The sequence below is a fragment of the Mytilus californianus genome, unplaced genomic scaffold (genome assembly GCF_021869535.1).
Source record: "Mytilus californianus isolate M0D057914Y unplaced genomic scaffold, xbMytCali1.0.p SCAF_1, whole genome shotgun sequence".
In the NCBI taxonomy this organism is placed as follows: Eukaryota; Metazoa; Mollusca; class Bivalvia; order Mytilida; family Mytilidae; genus Mytilus; species Mytilus californianus.
Window position 1 is genome coordinate 11,818,400 of NW_026262581.1, and position 20,823 is coordinate 11,839,222.

General features: G+C 30.7%; 1 protein-coding gene across 4 annotated transcripts in view; it reads right to left on the reverse strand.

Annotated features, from left to right (window-relative positions):
• Positions 1–20,823, reverse strand: part of LOC127698932 (dynein axonemal heavy chain 3-like) — a 157,242-nt gene continuing 136,419 nt past the window's right edge. For 3 of the 4 annotated variants that reach the window (XM_052202720.1, XM_052202898.1, XM_052202826.1), the window contains 8 exons: positions 17,741–17,833; positions 11,501–11,599; positions 10,719–10,901; positions 9,605–9,697; positions 8,855–9,028; positions 6,125–6,235; positions 5,504–5,564; positions 1–2,486 (listed from right to left, as the gene is read on the reverse strand). In XM_052202720.1, the coding sequence (XP_052058680.1) occupies positions 2,341–2,486; positions 5,504–5,564; positions 6,125–6,235; positions 8,855–9,028; positions 9,605–9,697; positions 10,719–10,901; positions 11,501–11,599; positions 17,741–17,833 (960 nt within the window). In that variant the 3' untranslated portion in view covers positions 1–2,340. Of the gene's footprint in view, positions 2,487–5,503; positions 5,565–6,124; positions 6,236–8,854; positions 9,029–9,604; positions 9,698–10,718; positions 10,902–11,500; positions 11,600–13,323; positions 13,351–17,740; positions 17,834–20,823 lie in introns of all 4 variants that reach the window. The other variant, XM_052202798.1, reaches the window with a different exon arrangement.

A 20,823-nucleotide genomic window follows, 5' to 3' on the forward strand; every position in this document is an offset into this window, starting at 1 on the left:
TAAATTATCTTCTACTTTTATTAAGAGTGAGTCATGTATGTAAAAATGTAAAAAATATATTATTTCTTTGTAAACAAAATTCTATATAAACATTTATCACAGAATACAATAGGACGGTACGATTAGAATCTTTACAACAAAGCTGTGAAAATTACTAAATAAATTATATTGTAATATTTACACTTATTTACAGCATAATACTTCATAAATCACCAAAACAACAAAGATTTAAAAAAACAAAACAAATGAAGTTAACAAAAATATAAATCTAATATGATTGATAACAATTGTTGAATAAAAGTTATACCATAGTTAACTGCATAATACAATTTTCATACTTAATTAAATATTTACTCAAACATGGTTTAAACATGATTGATTGTTTTATGAAATTTCAAACCCAGATTAAATTAAACCCAATGGAAAAGAAGTATGAGCCTTTAAGAGCAGAAACCTTTGAAACAGAATTAATTTCCAAAACTTTGTTAACAAGATATGACATTTGACCATCAAGTCTGGTAATTTTGTTTGTCCAAAATGGCATATCTTTGAATGAACAGACATACAGCCCAGCATTGTACATATATGTATGAGAAATATAATTAATTTACCTACCCTTAATCAAGGGTAAATAATTACTAACCTCCTTCACTTTATAATTAGCAACAGGGGCCTTAATCTTACTACATGAAATAAAATCTTAGATATAAAATAACAGCATTTTAATGTTATTAAAAATATAAAAGTTAACATGATCATTTGATCTAAATGTAACGCTATATGCCTACAAGCATGTAGATAGTCAAACTAGACTAGGAAAACTAAAATAATTACTCCAAATCATTGTCATGGCAACATGAAACTATAAACCAATCAAATTCACAAGAGAAATAAGCATTGATTTGTCTCAGATTGGTCTAAGAACATGTAAAACATGAGAAAAGTAATTGGTTTACAAAATACAACATTATTACATCAAGATCTTATGATTTCCCTCATTTATTAAAAAAAAATTATAAAAAATATTTACAGTGAATATACATTAGTTTGAAAGACTTTGATTTGGCATTAAAATGCTACAACTTATATACAAGATAGAACCATCTAAGTGACTAATAATACAATAAGCTAAACAAAGCTTTATAAATGCAATGATACAATACTAAGTTACAATATATCTGATACCATACTAAGTTACAAAGTATCTTATCACAGATAAGCTTATATAAACATGTCTGCCAATATGTTCTTGCATACTTTTACGTGCTGGTCTGCGTTTCAAAAAATTGTCTTAGGACTAAAATTGACTATTGAATAAAGTATACTGAATTGTTCATGATTTACGTTCAATGTTAGTCATAAGATTTTTATGATAAAGAGGTGATTTGTGGGAGCAGATCTTTTTGGTTATACTTGATTTTAAATTGCATGCACATAAACGAATATAAAACTTAACCAATATATCGCTAGGTGCTACCCAAATGAATCTGAAACTGTATTTTTACCCTAATTTTCCCGCTTTGAATACTGTAAATAATACTTGACACAAGGTTTACATACATTAAACTGAAGCAATTTACATTCAGATTAACATTTTGAAGCAAACTTGCACATAAGACTCTTTTTCTCCTATTGTTTCAATAAATACAAAATAAGCAAAGAAATAGCCGTACATGAAAAATTCCCACATCATCAATTCAATATAAAAACCTTACAACATAAATGTCTAGGAGTATACATTTTTCTGAATTAACTTTTCTCTAAAATACAACATATGATCATGCAATCTAATACAGATACAGAATTATCAGTTTTATACTGGAATTGATTGATTGTTCTATGGTTAACACCCAGTGGCAAATATTTCATGCATTTTACGACAAGATTTATATTTGGATATTGTAGCTCCCTTAAAATAAATGACATGCACCTCTTACTGTCATCCATGAAAGATTTACCTTCAGAATTTATTTTCAAACTCCAAAAAAATTTAATCTTTAATGAGCACTCTGTGAGTTTTTGAATGAATATAAAAATGTATAAAAATGAATGACTTATGATTCCCTCCATTTTCAACTCTTGCACCCATAACAATGTCAAAATGCAAAATGAAAAAAAAAACAACAATTAATGATTATTTGATGATGTCGCCTAATAAATTGTCAAATATATAATTGAAATAAAAACAGTTATTCAATTGTTCTACTGAATGTATGTGAATTCTAATAAATAATTTAGCTTAGGATTAGAAATGATAGCACTAAAATGTTTTCTAGGTATTTCATTTAGCTTCATAAATGTTAGCACTAAACATTTTAAGTGTTACAGTTGTTTTGTTTCTCAGTCATCAAGTTGACACAACAAAGCTACCCCTCTGTTGATCCAATGGTCCTCTGGTTCTGTTGATGGTATAAGAATGTTTAATACATAATTTGTTGAGTGACCAGTAGTTGATAATGTACCTCTTCTTGCACTTGTTTTATATACTGAAAACAGATTGACAAAAGACAATGAATATAAATTGTTGTAACAACTTCTAAAAAATGTAAATATTAAGTAAGCTTTTTTTCAAGCTAGATATCATCATACATTTTGTGTTCAAATAAAACTAAGAGGATAATATAATTTGCTACTTCAAAATTATGTTATACATGTATATGTTCTAAACATTAGTCTGTTAATTGGTTTAGAACTTAAACTGGCTTAACCCCATCACATTTTGAACCTGTACCAAGTCAGGCTACTTGGACCATTTGTTGTTCAATGCTGTTTGTACATCTACATGTGGATAATGATCCTGAGTTTGTGTTGCTCAGTCTTTAGTTTGCTATTTTGTATATAGTATTGTTTGTCTTTGGTCATTTTTTACATTTTTTTGCCATGGCATTTTCAGTTTGTTTTTGACTTATGAAATTGATTATCCATTTGGTATCTTTTCCACCTCTCTTCTATTTTATTGGAGGAGTCAAGTGTTCGTCGTTGTTGTGTTTTGTAGTACTGTTTAATATTTTTTTTTGTAATTCCTGTTGTCCTCGTTACTTATTATAAAACTAGATGTGTCGGAATGACACAAATTGCCCTGCTCACAAAAAAAGCTTGAAGCCATTTTTAGGAGTTGAAATTTGAGAATGAAAGTCCTTATAACTGTTATTTTCATGAAATTTTCAAAGTCCAAAAGCCCATAATTTCAACATAAATCAGTGGAGAGGAACCAGATGTAAACTCAATCTGCAACTCATCATAGTAGACTCACATAAAAAAATCAGCTCAATATGTGAAGGTGTTTAGAAAAAAAGTCAGTATACAGTGCAGTCCTGTGTATCCGTGCACCTAAGACTTTTGGCTTTACTTTGGTAATCTCATAAAACCAGTAATTGGATAATATTCTGTGAACAAATTCATGATATACTTTAATTTCATGAAATTTTCTTCATATATGGTTTCACCGTTAAGATTTTATGTAATGAGCATCCAAAATTAGGGAAACCCCTGTTTTTACAGTTCTTCAAATATCCGGTGATTTTGCACATGCCTTCTAAAAATGGCTAATTTTGAATACAGGAAAGATTTTATACTACGAAATATAGTTCAGTTTGAACCAAACAGACTGCCAAGGATGTGGAGCAAAATTTATTTCATTTTGATAAAACTTGACTTAAAAATGAATTCAATTTTATCTGATGATGTAATTTTTTTTATTGAAAATGACTTAATATGGTCAATCATGGGATTGCAATTATAAATTTATGCTTGAACTTATCAATTTTTATCTTTCTTGTCCCTTTGAAAGACTAAAACAATTACAAGAATGATTCTGTTTGTGTTACATTGCCAATATGATGAAATCAGGTAATGTGCGATATCACAGGCCACGTGGACACAGGGGATTCCACTGTAACTGTTATTTTCACAAAATTTTCAAAGTCCAAAGCCTGTTGTTTTAACAAAAATCAGCAGAGCAAAACCAAACACAAACTTGATCTGTAACTCATTATAGTAGACTCACATACTAAAAATCAGCTCAATATGTGAAGATGTTAAGAAAAAAAGTATGTATAACTGCTATTTTCATGAAATTTTCAAAGTCCAAAGCCTGTAAATTCAGCAAAATTCAGCAGAGTGGAACTAAAACTTGATCTGTAAGTAACAGTAACTCATCATAGTAGACTTACATACTAAAAATCAGCTCAATATGTGAAGACGTTAAGAAAAAAAGTATGTATAACTGCTATTTTCATGAAATTTTCAAAGTCCAAAGCCTGTAAATTCAGCAAAATTCAGCAGAGTGGAACTAAAACTTGATCTGTAAGTAACAGTAACTCATCATAGTAGACTTACATACTAAAAATCAGCTCAATATGTGAAGACGTTAAGAAAAAAAGTATGTATAACTGCTATTTTCATGAAATTTTCAAAGTCCAAAGCCTGTAAATTCGGCAAAATTCAGCAGAGTGGAACTAAAACTTGATCTGTAAGTAACAGTAACTCATCATAGTAGACTTACATACTAAAAATTAGCTCAATATGTGAAGGCTTTTAGAAAATAAACTGTTATCACAGAGAATTGTCTCGCCTTTTTGTAATTTTGATAATGCAAATGTTGAAATTAAAATAGCAATACTTTAACATGTAAGTTATGCAAATATTCAAAGTCGATGAACCATGACTGAAGGTACATGGCTAAACAATCCCCATGGAATGAGATGTGCCAATGCTAATACAACTGCATACCAAATACCATTGACTTATTATAAGTCGTTCCCTTTAAACAAACCTAAACACAAACATTAACTTGTAAACTATGTAAAAGTTTCAAAGTCAATGAACCATGATCAGGGTGGGGCTATATAATCTCCATGGAAACGATACTTGCAAATGCCAATACATTTGCATACCAAATATCATTGACTTAACATTAGCAGTTCATCTTAAACTGATCTAATCACAAACTAATACATGTAAACTAAGCAAAAGTTTCAAAGTCAATAGATCATGACTAAGGGGGCAGAGCCAAATATTCTCCATGGAAATGAGATGTGCTAATGCTTATACAACTGAACACCAATTAACATTGGCCTACCACTAATGGTTCCCCTTGAACTGACCTAATCACAAATTAATACATGTTAACTTAGCAAAATTTTCAAAGTCTATAGACCATGACTAAGGGGGCGGAGCCAAATAATCTCCATGGAAATGAGATATGCCAATGCTTATACAACTGCATACCAAATATCATTGACCTACCACTAGTGGTTCACCATGAACTAGACCTAATCACAAACTAATACATTGTTGACGCCGCCGCCGCCGCAGCCGCCGCCGAAAACAGCATACCTATGTCTCGCTTTTTGACTCCGTCAAGGCGAGACAAAAACTGTATAACTGTTCGTTGCAGAATGACGGATAAGGGTAAAATTATATGGCCTAGACAACGTTGTTGCTGGGCTATAAAAAAATTCAAACAGAATTTCATGTTTGTCTGTTTAATATGACAACTTACCTGGACATGAATATGTTTGCTTTTCCTCAAACTTATGTTTTTCTCCTGGTTTCAACTGTATCTACACAATGATTTAAGGAAGTAAATGGTCTATATGTTCATAATAACTTTTCTTTTTTGTTTACAAAAATGGTTGAGTAAAAAATTTACATCTTCCTCTGTTTATCACAAAAGTTTATCTAAATGTCTCCTGAATACAGACATTGGGTGTGTTGATTGATGCTTAATGTCCAGTGGCAAATATTACATACATATTCAGGATGATAACATATTGACGTGATATGATTATGCAGCATGCCTTTGAAAATGTTCAGGGCATGAATTAAAGTTCTACCATAGTTGTTATAGGCAGGAATATTAAAGTAGATGTAGATCAACTCCCTAGACGACTCACGCCACTGTATTTAATTACAGCCTTTCTGGCCACTGATTTGCTGTATTACAAACCTCAATCACACAGAAATACTTAACAATGATTACTGCTCATGAGCAAATAAAAGAGTTTATCTAAAATGTCATAAATAATTTTTCATATTACTTAAGTTACCAATTTCAATGTTTTTTTTTTTACATATACAGTAAGATGAAGGTATAATACTAGTTTGTGTAAACAAAGGATACAATAGGCATCAGATCATACAGTATCTTTGGTTCAGATTCCACTATTTTCCTCTTTGTCCTACACCAGCGAGCTCCTTCCATGAAAAGCCCTCTGATATAAGCACCATTTGTCTATGGAACAAAAATGTCATGGATCATTATTTTAAGGTAATATATCAATGAATAATACATAGTATAAATAGCACAACTTCAATAGCTTGTTCAAATTCCTTTAAAAAAACCTTCAATGAGTTTTATCAGACTATGCATTTATCATCATGACATGCCACAAATGCTCCCTGAACCATAAGAGAATAGCAACTATAACTACAAGCTTCCCTTTTAGCAAATGAATGATATTATCAAGAAACATCTAATTTTTCTATTTTGAGACAATTCAAAGGGCATATGATTTCTGGAATGTTAATGTTAACAGTTAAAAATGATTTTGACCAGAATTTCATTGTTGTTAGAAATAATGCAAAGTTATCCATTTCTAAGGCAAAGCTAACATTTTTCATTTTGAAACTGTTTTTTTTGCCCATTTGAGACAATTCTAGGAAAACAACTATGAAATGGTATTAGTAGCAACAGTGAAAATCAAATTTGACTTGCATTTTATGCAAGTAAAAATGTTGCATTATCAAAATTGTTATAAGAACTAAAATATCACAAAGCAAGTCTTTGTGATATGTTTATATAGTAAACTCAACCCTTCTTTGGGCCACAACAGAAATAAGGCTTAGAACTTCAAGCACATTTTAATAACTTGCTGCTTATGAGAATTGCAGACAAGACTTAGTGCAGGGGCCATGAAGAAGAAGACATCAGAACTAAGCACAAACAATTAGTTTGTTAGTTCTGTAAATTCTGTAAAATATTTATTTAGGACAGTAGAAGTGTTTCATCACCAGAACCTCATGTTCAGACACCCTTTTCTTCCTGTGTGATCAATATAATTATATATCTAAAACGAGTGCTAAGTGTGATCATTTACAATTGACCTTCAAACTGGATCCTTTTCCTTTTGCATGAACACATTATACATGTACTATATTATATATCACAAAAAATATACTATATCATCTATCCAGAGACCAATCACAAAATTATACTATATTTAACTATCCAGAGACCAATAACATATACATCACATTCAGATATTACTGTTTTAATTTCATCTGACTGGGTGTAGCTAATATTGCTATATAATTAAGGAATCTGAGTAAAACAGAGATATTTTATCATTTTCTAATCATGAGATTAAATTTTCCATTAAAATATATAATGTATTGAAAGCAAAGATTTACAGATTACTTTTCTAAATACAATTTCTATCAGAAATTTGTAACAGGTTTTTAAAAATTAAACCCCTTTCTGGATCAGATGAAATTAATTGATTTAATACATTTTTTTTTATGTAACAGTCATCTATTATCCTTTTGATCCATAATTATAAAATAGTTCAGTCATTAAAGTAAAATTGACACACAGTTTGGATTACACCACAAGGGATTTTATTATTCCATTATCAATAGTGGCAGAGAAGATTTCAAAAAGGGAAGTGGACCTTTTTTTTATACCCCCTCCAAAATAAAGTCTTTTTATTAATCAACAATATCTGCCTTTACATAAGGGGAATATGCCCCCTGTAAATCTGCCACTATTTAACTCTAAAAAAAAAGTGGTATAAATCCATTTTTAGGACTGTTACATTATTGTGCTGACTCATTTCTACAACATGAATAGTAAAGTTATACCAAAGTAGGCAAAATCTGCAATAAAATATTAGGTGTTTTAAAAAAAGTTCTCTGAAATAAGCATTACAGCAGTTGTATCAACCCAGTGCTAGTAAAAGCTGAAGAACTTTTTTTTTTAGTTTAATGGGAAATTCCAACTGTAAAAAGACAAATATTGCTTAGATGACACTTCTCACCATAGAAAACTTCCAGACCAATTATCAAACCATTCCTTAGTACAGAAGCTGAGTTCTATATAACAAAAGTTAGGGATAAATTAACAGACATGGTATTTGCAGTATACCACTGATAGTGGGGGTATAATAATAATGCAAATGAATATAATTATGAAACTTTATATCAAATAATGAAAGCCGGTTATGATTAGGATGGCAAAATTTAGACAGACATGTATACCTTATGATACTGTTAATGCGACATTTGATGTTTTACTTATAATAACTGGACGTTGTGACATGTATTAAAAAACAAAAACAAATAAAGTTAACCACAGGGGAAAAAAATCAGGTCAAAGTTAAGTGGTTCCTATCAGATATTCAAGTAAACCTTTAACTGATTCAATAAAGGGTGTAGAAATTCTGAGAAACTAGCCTTATCATGGTACTTTAAACAAAGCCACTTCAGCCATGAAAATGAAGTCAAGTAAACATTACAAAAGATTAAGATCATAAGGCAACACATACAAAATATGGATTGTCTAGCTTATGTACCATCTTATATTAAAGCTTTGTTCAAATTATAAACATAGTCATCAATGCCACTTGTATATCAAAACCTATTTTTTTCAGTACAGAAGTTTCTCAATTATAAGACCACCTTTTTGAATGTAAACAGTCAATGCAAGCGAAAATTTGTTCAGATTAGGAGAAGGTGGCTGTCTCAGGGAGGGTCTGTTTCATAGAGCTACTACTGTAGCAACATTTGTCACAAGATAGATAAAAAATAACAATAAAAATACAACAGTGTGTTTTCCTGAATAGTCACAACTTACAGGTTTAGTTGCCATGGAAGTTTCTGTTGTTGTTACTTCAAACTCATATCCTAAATGATCGATTGGAGTTTTGTATTTCCTGGCATAGTTCTGCAGTACACCTGTCAGGAAGGACTGCGTGAAATAAAATCCAGAAATCCAGAAAACTGGTGGGGTACCACTGTATATCCAGTCCTGAAATATACATTTTATTCCATAAATATATAGCCCACTCATTCAATAATTTAAAAGGATTGCTGTTCCTAGTAATAGCTGGTTTTTATAAAATTAGTACAGTGGTTCTAAAGGAAATTAAGTAAGTTCAATAGAATTCTTTTATCAGACTGTTACTAGTAAAATAAGTTAAAATAACCCTTTCAAATTATAAACATGTTTTCATCAACATTTTGCAATCTTTCAAACAACAATTTCAATAACAGTAAAATGTACAGTCTGCAAGTATTTCCCCATACTAAAATAATACTCTGATCAATTCAAAATAAGTGACAAATCCATTTACAAATTCTGAAGCCTTTATAACATATTCATATACTGTAAACCACCTTATTTTTGTGGATGCCTTTTTCTCGTTTATCCATTTCCAGCTGAATTGCAGCGATTTCAAACTTTTTTTTTAAGTTTGTTGTTGTAGATCCAACGTTGACAATGACAATTCATATTTACATTGTTTTTTTTTCCATTTGCAAAAGTTGTGTAAATAAATTACTTGTGATAATTAGTTGGTTTACAGTATTAATAATGTTACATTACCTTAAAAAACTGTAATCTGGCTATAAGATCTGTAATATATGACCCCAGTGGCTTCAGAGAGGGATATGATTTAGAAGCCCAGACAGATGGCACCTAAAACAAAATTTACTTGCAGTTTAAATTTCACATGCATAAAATACAAATACCAAACATTTTTTTAAATTCATCATTTACATCATCAAAGCAGTGTCAGTAGTACCTTTTTTTTTCTTTTTTTGAGAAGTCTAGTTAAAAAATAATTTACACTAAACATTTAATATTCTTTAACATAACAGAGGAAAACATTCCAGGTCACAGTTTAAAATTCGTCTCCAAAATAATTCATTGGGGAATAGTAAAGCATTGGATTCAGTGAGAGTAAAGTCCTTAAAAGCAATTTTTCTATTCTCCAAGTGTAATCAAAAGGGTTTTCATATTTTTATCTGATTGTGTAACAAGTGAGTTTTAAACTTTGAAATTATCATCTCATTTTTTACATCTGGAAAACTTTTTATTTATTAGCATAATGCAAGGTAAAAACCGATTTTATATATTTATACAAAAACTGATCTATTTTAAGGTAGTACTCAGCCATCTTGGATACAAAATGACAGCAAATGATCGGTCCATATTTTTAATAGTCAGCAAATTTAGATGTAGGAATAAGGGAAGACCATTTAGGACCTTCCAAAAATATAATTTTAATTTATAATCACGAATTGTATAATTCTTTATCACAGATCAAATTTGTGATAGCAAATTTGTGGAATTCGTTAATACAGATTTTGTAATTTCCTAATTACGAATTAAATTCCCTGACCTTTCCTACCATCATGCTATCAAACACATCCTCAAGGTCAGCTGACAAAGAGATTAAACTTACCTTTCCTACCATCATGCTATCAAACACATCCTCAAGGTCAGCTGGCATAGAGATTAAACTTACCTTTCCCACCATCATGCTATCAAATATGTCCTCAAGGTCAGCTGACATAGAGATTAAACTTACCTTTCCTACCATCATGCTATCAAATACGTCCTCAAGGTCAGCTGACATAGAGATTAAATTTACCTTTCCTACCATCATGCTATCAAATACGTCCTCAAGGTCAGCTGACATAGAGATTAAACTTACCTTTCCTACCATCATGCTATCAAATACATCCTCAAGATCAGCTGACATTACAACCAATCCTTTTATTGCTTTCTTAATATCCTGCAGTGAAGTTCTGACCACTTGTATCAATCTGTTAAATCTAATCAGTTCCTGTAGCAGTACAGTGTTCATGGACTCGTTGTATCTCACTGGGTAACGGTTCTGGGTGGAAAATTATAAATAACATTTTAAGTCCCCTTTTATATTAACCCTCTGTAGTTGATAAACACACATATTCAGCATTATTATTAACTACTCACATGTCAGAAGATGAGTAATAATTTGTGATGATTAAACCTCTCCTAAAAATGTCATTAAATCTTTTAATATCAGGGCATTTTTAGTAAAAAAAAAAACATCTGGAAGATAGGAACATGTAAGTGGTTAATCATTATCTTAATGTTTTTGTCATTTTGGGAATTTGGTGTGAATGGCAGATGTTTGGTCATCTCTGTTAAATTCATTTTTCATCTTTCACTGATTTTAGACAATTTAGAGCTTGACATAGTAAAAGTATAAACACTTGTCAACTGTTGAAGATTGTAAGCTCAGATCTCTCAACGTCTTCTTGATTTTGTTGTTAGGTTACCATTCCATTGACAGATACCTCTCATCACATTTATTCACAAGTGTTCGTCATATGATGGCACTGTCCTTGGTTCAGTCACGAAAAAAATAACCCTTCAAAACTTTTGTGTTAGCCAATCAAAATCACAGGAAATTATATTTTATTAATTACTGTTACACCTTTTTATTATTACCTGCACTTCATCCAAGTTAAAATCTGGTGGAATTTTTGACAAAATATCTGACGCCAATTCTTCAATAATTTCTTGAGATGACTTCCCACCACCTGCAGACTGTTAAAATGAAAGAAACATTTATTCAATTACTGCACTAGAAAACATTACAAATCTGTATGCTACCATAGCCTGAAAAAATATATACAATATTGTTTATAAATATGTTTAATTATATAAATGTGGTTTGGTGAGAAAATGAGAACAAAGATCTTAGCCTAAACTGAATATGCAATATTTTAAACAACTTTTCCAATCTAAAGTGTTGATATCAGGATTTTTCTTTTCCTAATATTTTGTAACAAAAAGAAAATTATGAATCAATAAATTGTACAGGTAACTAAAATCATAACATTACTTTTCAAATTTTAGCAATTTATACTGGTTCAATTACAAACCAAATCTACTTTTATTTTATGTTATGCAATTCTTTTTGTTCTCATTCAGGAACAGCAATGAAGCAAATAGTGTGAGAGTTGTGACAAAAAAATGCTTTTATGCAAATCTTTTTTTTAAATATTCACATAGATATATAATACATATATGTAATCCTTTAACATAATTACACAAATAACTAATATAGTACAGGCTATTTCATATAATATACAGGTGACATATAAATTAATACATATACATGCTAGATTTCTAAAATAACATTTTCTATAAATAACCTCATGGAATAAAATTTTGAAATTCCCTATTAAAAAAAATTCAAAGTATCAAAAATATATAAAGATTTCATCTCAATCAAGTGCACCTAAAATGAGGTAAAACTATTTTTAGGATAAGAATGGATTTAAAAATATCAGTGTTTCTGTTTGTACAAGGACTGTCCTGTCAGTTTACATGTTAAAGAAAACGGGTTAACTGATTGTGTTGGTACACATGAATGCCCACATCAAGCATTATATAGGAAGTTCTTCTAGGGTCAAGTTAAAAGTAAGGAAATATAAATGAAATTAACCTTTATGTAACAACACTGGAAAAATCGGCTTACAGACCTGCCAACTATCCTGATTTATGGGGATATCCCCCATGAGAGGTGTTGACCTGAATTTTGAAATTCTTTATAATAAACTGAACACCTCAAAACAGGCATACAAATGATTTAATAGGGTATTTAAGCACATATATACTCATCCAAACAATATAGAAGTAGATTAAAAACACTTATGACAGTATAAGAGGAGCATGAGGTCCTCTTGCTCTTAAAATCCCCCATGGAGATTTTGAATAGTTGAAAAAGTTTCAATTAAATTTTGAAAGAATGGAATGATTGTCAAGACTGTCTTGAGACCATTAAAAGTTACCAAAATCATGATAATTTACAGCAACTCATAACTGAAAACTTCAGTTAATTCAAATTCAATCTCTCATAATAAAGTCAGTCAACCATGAATTTTAGTATCAATATTGACTTATGTGACCACTGGTACATCAAAAAAAAGGTTAACACCATATAGCTTATATAAGACTGATATATATATCTCTCCCCAGTAATCCATGTACCAAATATTGAAAACTTATTACTAGCAAATTTGTTCCTTGGGTTAACCTATGAAATAGATGAACGATGGCACCTCAAACATACAAGCACTTCCCAAAAACAACGATTTACAACAATTGCCACTTTATTTTTATTTATTGGTTTTCTTCTGATCCAAACATGTTAGCAGGACAGTCCCTGTTGATGTGGGTTAAGAGTATTATTTTCAAACTTGTACACAACATTAATGAAAGGAAACAAAATGGATTTAGACAGGATTTTTCACCCACAGTCTTACTTTATCACCATGTTCATCTTCAAAATCCTGAAATTGTCAAGTGTTTTACTAAACTAATTCAGCTGACAGATACTCAAATATATTATTGAATATGAGTAGACAATTCAAATGTCTAAAATAAATCTGTGTATTACTAAAACTGACAAATAAAATGATTACTACTGAAACAAAAATAGTTATAACTGTGAAAAGAAGTCATCTATAGTGTAATACAATGCATACTGAATAAATATCAATAAAGTGTAATGTAGCTTAGAAATATTTAAGTGCCAAGTGAACATAATATCACTAAGAATCCAATCTGTAAAATTAGGATTTGGTGATAAATTCATACAAATACATGCATATAAATCTCTACATTTCATGCAATTATTATAGATATATTTTCCCTTCTATGTAAGATTAAAGATCATTTAGGATCTAGAGTTGTAATCAAAGAGAGCAATCAAGTAATAAATGAACAATGTTTTCAGCTACGGTGTCCCTACTCACCTTCACTATCTACAGAAACATAAACAGCAAATTCATTAATTAATATTTTGTCATTGATAGTTTTAGCCAACAGCTACTTGATTTTTCCTTTTTGACTTATTTCAACCACAATAAAATGTTATAACAAATTTTCTTTTCTTTTCAAAACAGTCATAATCAGGCTGTTGTTTTTTCTGTTGACTTGAGTCACATTTTGTTATTATTGGGCCTTACAGTATGGATTATGCTCATTGTTGAAGGCTGTATGGTGATCTGAAATACTTTACAACTTTGCCCTTTGGTGGATAGTTGTTTCATTGGCAATCATACACATTTCCCTAATTTTACAAAAGTAATAAGCAGCCAGGCAATTTGTCATGTTATTCATCAAATTTCTCAGAATAGTTTCCCGTTAACATTTTATTCATCTCACTACTTTCAGGAATAAGATTAGAGTGGTTTCTGGTTTCCTCCATCTTAGGTGAACCAAATCTCCAGTTTATTCAGGACTTAATTTAGAAGGTTTCTGGTATCTGCTTAGTAAGTGAGGCTAGTGGCTGGTTTGTTCAGGACTAAGTTAAAAGTGGTTTTTGGTTTCCTCTTTCAAAGATATGTCAAGTACTGTACCAACTTATTCAGGACTTAGTTTAGAGAGGGTTCTTGCTTCCTCTTACTACGATAAGGCAAGTGTCTGATTTATTCAGGTTAACAATACCAGTAAACTGATTTCTAATTTCTCAAGCTTAGACTTTGGTCATTGTAAATTAGAAAGCTAAATATACCAGTAATACCGACCATTAAATGTTTAGCCACTTTGTATGTTCTGTAATATCGGACACTGGATGTTAAGAAACCTGCACATAATATTGGTTATTTGACAGTTATCTAGCACTAGGTAACCATATTAAATGAAGCTTAAAAATTTGAAAGCAAAACTTCAAGGATGCAATCCAGTCACACTTAGTATAAATGTAATAAAGTGGATGAAATAGATTTGTAATGATGAAAAATCTTGAAAAAAGATTCCCAGATTCTCTTTCCAAACCATAAAAAAGCACTGTATAGAAGCAATAAAACTGCAAATAAAACAACTCAAAAAGGTAAAAATAGAAATAAAGAAATGGAGTCATCATAAAGGACAGTTAATTCCCTTTATTTAATTCAAGTTTTCATTTAAATTATCAATGAATGTCATTGTGACCTAATTTAGTGTGGACCTTTATCACTAAACATGATGTGTCAACTGACAAAAACCCCTAAGGGTTGAATGGGGTATAGAAATTAAGTCACCTGTACCTCACCAATCCAGCAGTAAAACCCATGCCCATGCTTAAGAGAGCCTTCTGTTTGACTGTCTTGGATAGGCAAAAACCCAGCCAAAAACTTAACCAAAGTAATTTATGACTAGAGTAAAGATCAATGTCACCTGATTTTTGCGGGGACCTTTTGTCACAAATATGATGTATGAATTGACAAAAGATCACCCCTCTATGAATATTTAATTGCATAGATATGAACCTTAATATAAAACTTAATACAAAATCAATTCACAAATAAAATGAATGTCATTGTCATTTTTTTTTAGTGTGAACCTTTGTCACTATATAGGATGGATCATGGACAAAACATGATTCCTCTGTGAGTTGTAGTTGTTTATATCTGGACCTTAGTACAGAACTTAACCAAAGTCATTCAAGCATAAAATCAAAGTTAGGTTCACCTAATTTAAGTATGGGCCTTCATCACTTAACATTATACATCAAATAAGAAAACATTATTTCTTTATGATTTGTAGTCGCTTTGATCTTAATTTAATACAAACCTTATTAGAAGCTATTCATGTATAAAATAAAGGTCAAGCTCACCTAATTTCAGTGTGGTTTTATGTTAATAAACATGATGCATCACTTGAATCACAGTGATAGTTTTTTGGGCAAAAAGATAAACAAAAGTTCATAAGCAAATAAAAATAAAAGTGAAGTAAAAAACCAATCAATACAGAAATTAGTACCGGGTCCTAGTCACACAAAAATCACACAAACACATACCATGCATGCAATATAAGGGTAAAAAAAACAAAAACAAATAAGTTTAAGGTAAACGATTTACAAGTAATGAAGTAAATAAAATGTTTGAAACAAAAGATTGAACAAAATGATAAACATAGAACAGAAAGAAAGTTCCTCTGTCTTTAACGGTAAAATCAAAAAGTTTAAACAGAAGAAATCTGACAGCGGAATCACCCATATTTTTCTTTTCTAATTTTTTGGCTTAAGAAAATGAGTATAGAACTTATTCTCTTTTTTCAAAAAATTGATTAAACTTTCCACAAATCTTATCATTCTAACAAATCTTTATTCAATTCCCTGTACATTTTTTTCATTTTCTGTGGATCAAATGCTACTGTTAAACTAAGTGATGCTTAACAGTAATATGATACATATATATTATAACATGAAATTATAATTCATCTCATTTAATGCTTCATAATATCTTTTGATTTTTACAAAAATTTTTGTCTAGCAAGAAATACAACTACAAACTGTTTGTACATATATAACTTTTTATAAACATTTTAAATTGAAAATCAATAGACCACTTTTGAGTTATGTCCTTCACCGGAAAAATGTTTGTCAATTATGCGCGCCTTTATGACTTCATTTACCAGATAGGGGGGACCGCCTGTATCCATGCACTATTAAAGTTCATCAAGTGTCTTCGTGATCGTCATTATGCAGGATGAACTAGAAATAATGTTTGTTCTGTAGGTACTTAATCACAATTCCCTAATGACAGCAGTGCTGATTATCAATTTATAAGAATTTAATTTGCCTAATAATTCGTGCAATATAGCATCATATTTTTTCAGCCTCTCGCTCAACATGGGAAGGAAGTGACGATCCCCGAATGGTGTTCACTAAAATCAAAGTTTTTGACGGAAATGCAAAATACCATAATACGTCCCGTAAACGGGCGTATAAAAACTCGAAATTGGTCTATTGAGACTACGCTAAAATGTCTCGCCTGCCAACAGCAATATTTGAATGCCTCTATAAAAGTTATAAAGGTCAATTGTTGACTTGGTTAATGCAAAAAGACACCCTCCTATAGATGCTTATGAAATACTTAAAGTACCAATGCTGTTTAAGAAATAGACATTTTAAAGACATTTACTTTACGATTGGAATACTGTAAATTCAGAAATGTTTGCGATGTTTTTTATTAATGAGAAAATGGCAACAAGATACCTCTGGTGTGGCAGTAATAAACACTCACATTTTAATATTTGATAGTATTATTTGTATGCATCATTTCCTGAAATTGCAATAATCAATCTGGGATTTGTATTGATTGCACAACAATAATAATTTCTGAATTTACAGTATCTAACTGAGTTCAAGGCAATATTGTTTATGTCATACTAATATCTCACCAGTAATTTATGTACCAAATATTACATGTACAGATCCTTCATGTATGGTTTATACCAAAAAGCAGATATCATCCAAAAATTTAACCTAGGTGAACAATTAATGACCTATAGTTGCTCAATTCTATGTCATTTGGTCTCTGGTGGAGAGTTTTCTCATTGGCAATTATACCACATCTTCTAATTTTTATAGAGAATGAAAATGAGATTAACAGTCACATCATTAGTTATTGCTTCTACATACATAATCTGTTTGACAAGATATGCAATAAAAGCATACTTATTTTTTTTTATGCTTGTGGAAAAGTAACATCTTTGTCTCATCTCACACTTAAGACTAATCATTTATTAGAAGGGATGAAAAGCATGTTCAAATTGGTTTTGGTTTCAGCAGATTTCGAATATTATTTCTAGCAATCAAGAATACAAGTTAAGTTCTATATATGGAAAACTTATATTTTTATACAAATAAATACGAGTACAACATTTGGTACAATTACTGGTATATTGCCTCACCTGACGTGGTAATGTAAGAAGAATTCCTTCAAACAACTGCTGAGTTTCTTGTTGGTCTTTAGATATATCTGCATTTTCATGTAAGCCAAACACCTGAAATAATGTATAACTAGAGGCTCTAAAGATCCTGTGTCGCTAACATAGGTCTATGTGCATATTTAAAAAAGGACACTCTCCAACATTGTAGACGAGAATAGAATTCAAGTTTTGTTGATCTTGTATTGCAGATCATTTAATCTGTTTAGTTTCTCTTTATCTTCTTTTAGTTTTTGTTCAAGACACAAAAGAAGGGAAAAAAATCCTCATTTAAGGGCAATCACTCCTAAAAAGAGTGACAGCCTACTAACTATTTTGGCAAAATTTGACTTGTTAGTAGATCTTGACTTGCTGATCATTTTTGTGATTTAAAGTGTCTATTAATCTTTTATAATTTTTATCATATAAGGCAAAACACAAAAAAAATGGTGAAAATCATCATTAAAGGGCAATAACTCCAATAAGGATTTCCTATATATTGTCTTAAATGTAGATCTTGTCTTGCTTATCATTTTTGCTAATCTAAGTATCTATCACTCTATAATAATATTTAAGATAGAAGGCAAAAACGCAAAAAATTGGTAAAAATCATCATCAAAGGGCAATAACTCTAATAAGGAGTCAACTGACGATTTCCATCATGTACTTATTTGTAGAACTTGTCTTGCTGATCATTTTTGCAGTTTAAAGTTTCTCTCTATCTATAATAGTTTTCAAGATAATAGGCAAAAGTGAAAAAAAAGGTAAAACTTGTCATTTAAGGGCAATAACTCCTATAGGAAGTCGTCTGACAGCTTTGACGTATATGGACAATTGGTAGAGCTCAACATTCTGAACATTTCTGCTCCCCATCAGATATTCTCTATTTTTAATGGTTTTCAAAATAATAGACAAAACTTGCATTATACCCCAATGTTCTATTTTTAGCAATGTTGGCCATCTTGGTTAGCAGACAGGGTCATCAGACACATTTTTTAAACTAGTTACCCAAATAATAATTGTGGCTAAGTTAGGTTAAATTTGGCCCAGTTGTTTCAGAGAAGAAAATTTTTGTAAAAGTTAACAGACGACGATGGACAACGGACACCAAGTGATGAGAAAGCTCACTTGGCCCTTTAGGCCAGGTGAGCTAAAAATGTAATCAATCATTACATTTCTTGCAAATTAAGCTCTTAAAGGGAAAATTCGCAAAAAAATGAAAAATTCATATTCTGTTCATTATGTATAAAAAAGCACAAATTCATAGATATTAAAGTTTTATTCTGCAAGTTAAGAGATCACCATCGATTTTAAATTTAGAGTATCAATTCTCCGCATGCGGCCATTTTGACATCCTCCCCGAATATTGACCACGATATTTCTATAAACCACAAAGGACCAAAACAAGCAGTAACCTAACGTAGCCGTAATTGAGTGTCGATATCTTGTCAAGCGTACGGTTGTTTTATCCGACAAGGAAAGCATAAACAGTTTCCCGGGTCACAAAAAAGATTATGAAAGACATGGTTGTGCAACCTTTCCTAACTAACTTGATACGGAAAATGTAATTTTATATATATTATTTTTTAAATAACTAGTACTAATAGTATGGTCTGTCGTTTTGAAACTGTTTTGTTTACGAAGTATTTAAAACAAGAAATTGAAATTAGTTAAAAAGTCAAAGTTATAAATAAGTGTTCCGTGTAAAATTGTTTTTGAAAATCTAGTTTGTTCATAATCGTTTTATGTAATAAACTTTTTAAAATAAATTCGGACCTTCCCTTATCTGATCACCAAAATGGCTAAAGGGATTGTTCACAGAGGTATTGTGAGGTGACACGTACAGGTATTCAAGCGATTTCCTGTCGGGCTTTTAAACTGTTATTACACAATTACATAAAACAAGTTCGTGCATCACTTCTTTTCTGGGGGTATTGATCAGTGTACACGGCCGATAACATGTAACTTCCATTTTGAATCTATCAGGTGTAATATACAACTTTGTATAGCGTATCCGATAGTGATATACTACTAGTCATTGCTAAACTCATACGCTTGTTTATAAATAACATTTTTGGTGTAAAGAATGATATTTATGAAAATTTAAATAATTAAAAAAAAAAAAGATTTGATGAAATAAAAATCTATTTACACATTTTCCAAGGGTAAATTGGGGAAAATGTAAGTATATACTCGTTGTCAATAATTATGGACATTTTGAAACATACAAATATTGATTTAACAAAATGTGCGGCACTTATCGATCATTGGTTTATACGCCTAGATGGAAGGTTTAATACGGAACTATGGATAGTCGCAATATAGAACTAATATCATACAAGTATATTGAATATACGAGAGAAACATCCAGAACCAATCTGATTTAAATACAGGTCGATATCTAACTTGCTTTGGTTCATCGAAGCTATAGACATAGTAAAATCACAGATTTATATTTCAATAAGATTATTTAGAACAGTTTAAGAAATTCGTCATCATCACATTTTCCTGGTCCGACATGCATGTTATATATATATATGCCACTGGACGTGCACTAATGATACCCAAAAGCCTATTTGAAGAAATAAAGAAACTTCACTCCGGATAGACTGATGGTAGTTGTATTAACGTCTGGTCAGCTAGAGGGTTGATTTATTTATTTAGTTAGCTTGTAGGGGATTTAACCACTCTTAATATTGCACTTATGCATTAGATATTGAATGACAGTACCGGTAATTACTATATATATATAAAAATATTAATTTTCGCGAACCATTTAGGTCACGAAAATTCCATTTTTTGCCATCAGTAAGGAGAGTTGTACAAATAATGTGAATACACAGAACCCCGATCCAATTCATCTTTTGCTAAAAATATTTATCATTTTCTGTTTTATATCTCCTAACATCATTCCATTTTTCTCTAATTTCGATTAAAATATGCCAAAACCTGCAGTAAAAATAGATGTATGCCCCAAATAAACATTCCCCGATTGGTTGAACTACTATGGCGTCGATGTAAAGCAACGCAAGCCTCGATGTAAAGCACACGCTTCCCAAGAGTAAGGA